This window comes from Nestor notabilis, unplaced genomic scaffold (assembly GCF_000696875.1).
Source record: "Nestor notabilis isolate BGI_N333 unplaced genomic scaffold, ASM69687v1 scaffold11595, whole genome shotgun sequence".
NCBI lineage: Eukaryota > Metazoa > Chordata > Aves > Psittaciformes > Psittacidae > Nestor > Nestor notabilis.
The window spans coordinates 4,849-7,606 of NW_009927906.1; the positions used below are offsets into that span (position 1 = coordinate 4,849).

At 40.3% G+C, this 2,758-nt stretch overlaps 1 protein-coding gene across 1 annotated transcript in view; it reads left to right on the forward strand.

The window, feature by feature from the left end:
* Positions 1–2,548: 2,548 nt before the first annotated feature.
* The window catches only part of MPHOSPH9 (M-phase phosphoprotein 9), a 19,140-nt gene continuing 18,930 nt past the window's right edge, over positions 2,549–2,758 (forward strand). The window contains 1 exon segment of the mRNA XM_010014275.1: positions 2,549–2,758. Within this exon segment, the coding sequence (XP_010012577.1) occupies positions 2,549–2,758 (210 nt within the window).

Below are 2,758 nucleotides of genomic sequence, written 5' to 3' on the forward strand. Positions count from 1 at the left end.
ATGAGACAGTGATTCTATAAATATATAATGCTTAATATCTTCATCATTTTGGTTGCTGTTTTTCCCTTCCCTTTCCTGATGCCCTCTACACTAGTAGTAATCAACAGTTCCTGAACTGAATTAACAAGAGGTACTGTCCTTTTATCCTATCTCCTGTTTCTCCCCACTCACCTCTTCACCTTCCCCCCCATCTTGTTATTTTTGTCCCACCAGTGTTTCCTTTCCCTTGTATTTCCTTCCTCCTGCTGTAGTGGTTTGATTCACTTGTTGCTAATCATAGTCTTGACTAATCCATTGTGTTGGCTTTGCTGTTTTGTGTCTTTCTTGATAGGAAAGGCTACCTCTGGAAGAGCTGAGTTTGTGGTATCAGCAGGGAGTTACTAACTGCATGGATTGCCACACTAAATACAAAATCAACAGCTATAACTTGCTTTCAGTTACATGAGCACATTAGATAAAACAGAGGGAGCTGTTCCAAACTTATACTGGTATGCCAGTGACCAGTGAAAATACTGCGATCCAGGCAACTCACCACACTCTAATAAGATTGCTAAAGAGTGCCCCATCCCTGGCAGTGTTCCAGGCCAGGCTGGATGGGGCTTGGAGCAACCTGCTCTAGTGGAAGGTGTTCCTGCCTGTGGCAGGGGGTTGGAACTGGGTAAGCTTTAAGGTCCCTTCCAACCTGAACTGTTCTGTGATTCTATGACAAATAATTATCTACTATTTAATGCAGCAAGATGCTGCATTAGCACTGACGTGGCTCTGTGATAAGGCTTGTTCTATGCTGTGCTCCAAGAGCCAAATGCTTTAGAAATACATCTTAGTCCATGTGAAAATAGGGATCAAAAGACCTGGAGTTCATTTTTGAATCAGTGTGGTCAGTCCTTGGCTTATGTGATTAGAAGCCATGTGTGCTAATGATGAACTGTCACCACATGTGGATCACCCCAAGATCAGACTTTATGGAAAAGATTTAAAAGGAAAAAAAAGTTGCCTGTCGTCCCGAAATTATAGAAATGTGATCTTATTTTCCCCAGGTCTTTTATTCTCTTGGAATGATTTGTGACTATGCAAAGAGAAGTAAAAATGCTACTTAATTGGAATAGTAGCGTTTCACTTTTCTCACACAAGGTAGCAATGACAAAGATTAAATGTCAGCAGAGAATCTCATCAGTTTGGCTTTTTTTCCCTGACAGTTCTGTTCCTTCCCTTTTGTTCTCCCTTCCCTCCCTTCCTTGACAGAGTTGAGTCACACAATCACAAATGATTGTTGCAGTCATGGTTGAAGTCATGAGCACAACAACAAACTTTATGGCACAAAACTTTGACGTTTGGCAGGGTCAGGTTTTTTCTGGGGGGATGATTCTTGGGGGATGTAGTTCTGGTTTTGGGGGGTGTTTATTTTGAGGGGATGGGTTTTCTTGGGAAGATTGGGGTATTTTTAGGGGGTTATTTTGGGGGGTGAAATTCAATAGTTGATTCTATTGCAAGTTAATAAACCCTGGGGCCTGGTTCTCACTAGTGTTACGTATAGGATTCTCTGAAATTAAGTCTTATTTTTTTTTCCTTATTTTAAGAGAGCAAATGATTTTTGTTCAGTTTGTGCTTTCTACTTTCTATTCACATGAGCAATGCACTGGGGTTCTGTGAAAAACAATAGTGGAGTCCTACATTCTTAAACCACTGTTAAATCTAGTGATGTAGCTAGAGGTTTGCTCCACTCTATCCGATACCAGAATAATCCAAATGCAGATCTTTGTATTATATGAAAAACAACTTATTATCTAAATCTGATATTTGAAAGTCAGGTTTGATGCAAATAATCTTACAGAGGTACATTATTCCTATTAGCATCCCAGCGTAATGGTTTATACTTCCATTAAGCATCCTTGCTGTCTTTAAAAACATATATCCAAGTTATAAAGTCTTTTACACCTAAATTTAGCAAACTGCTTTTGTCCACTTCTAATGACAAACCTGGATAGTTAATATTGCCGTAGGTGGCTGGGAGGTAACTCTAGTTCTGAGGGTGTGTAGTGAATACATGCATGCATGTTTTTTACATTAATAAATGACTAGTGAGCCCTGTAATTCAGTGCATGGATTTAAGGATTGTTACCATGGACATTTTCCTGTTACACGTAGACCTACTTTATGCATGAGATGTCCTCGTATTGAAAAATCTGAGTCATTTCAGACAAGTACTCCAATTCTGTCACTAATAACATGAGTTGGAGAGTCATCAAAGTTTAAATGTGCTCTGTGACATGCTCTTTTAGGAGTTTTGCCTTTTCTTTTCCCACAGCTGATTCAGGATGAGGTAAGGCAGTTGGCAAAACTGCAGAGCAGCAACTGGGGCACCAGCAAGAGCAGAAGTTTGCCCACCAAGCTCACAGACACTTTTTCATCACTAGGCAGGCAGATGGGGATGCATTCTGAAATCTTTAAAGAACATGAATGTGTTGTCAATCAACTTGGATCTAAGGAAGCAGAAAGTCAGCCGAATGCATCTGACCTGCATGAGGAATGTTTTGGAAGTGATGCTTCAATGAACAGTGGGTACGGAACACTTTCTGCCTCCGAACTGAACCCTGGCAAACCTGACAACACTACCAAGTGCACAGACTACATGGAGAAAACTTGCCAGGGGCAGAGTGATGCAGCTGTAGCCAGTGTTCAAAATAAAAGAGAACTTTCACCAAAAAAAAGAGAGGAAAATCATTCATTGGAAAGAAATGATCTTTTGATTTTTCCTGCT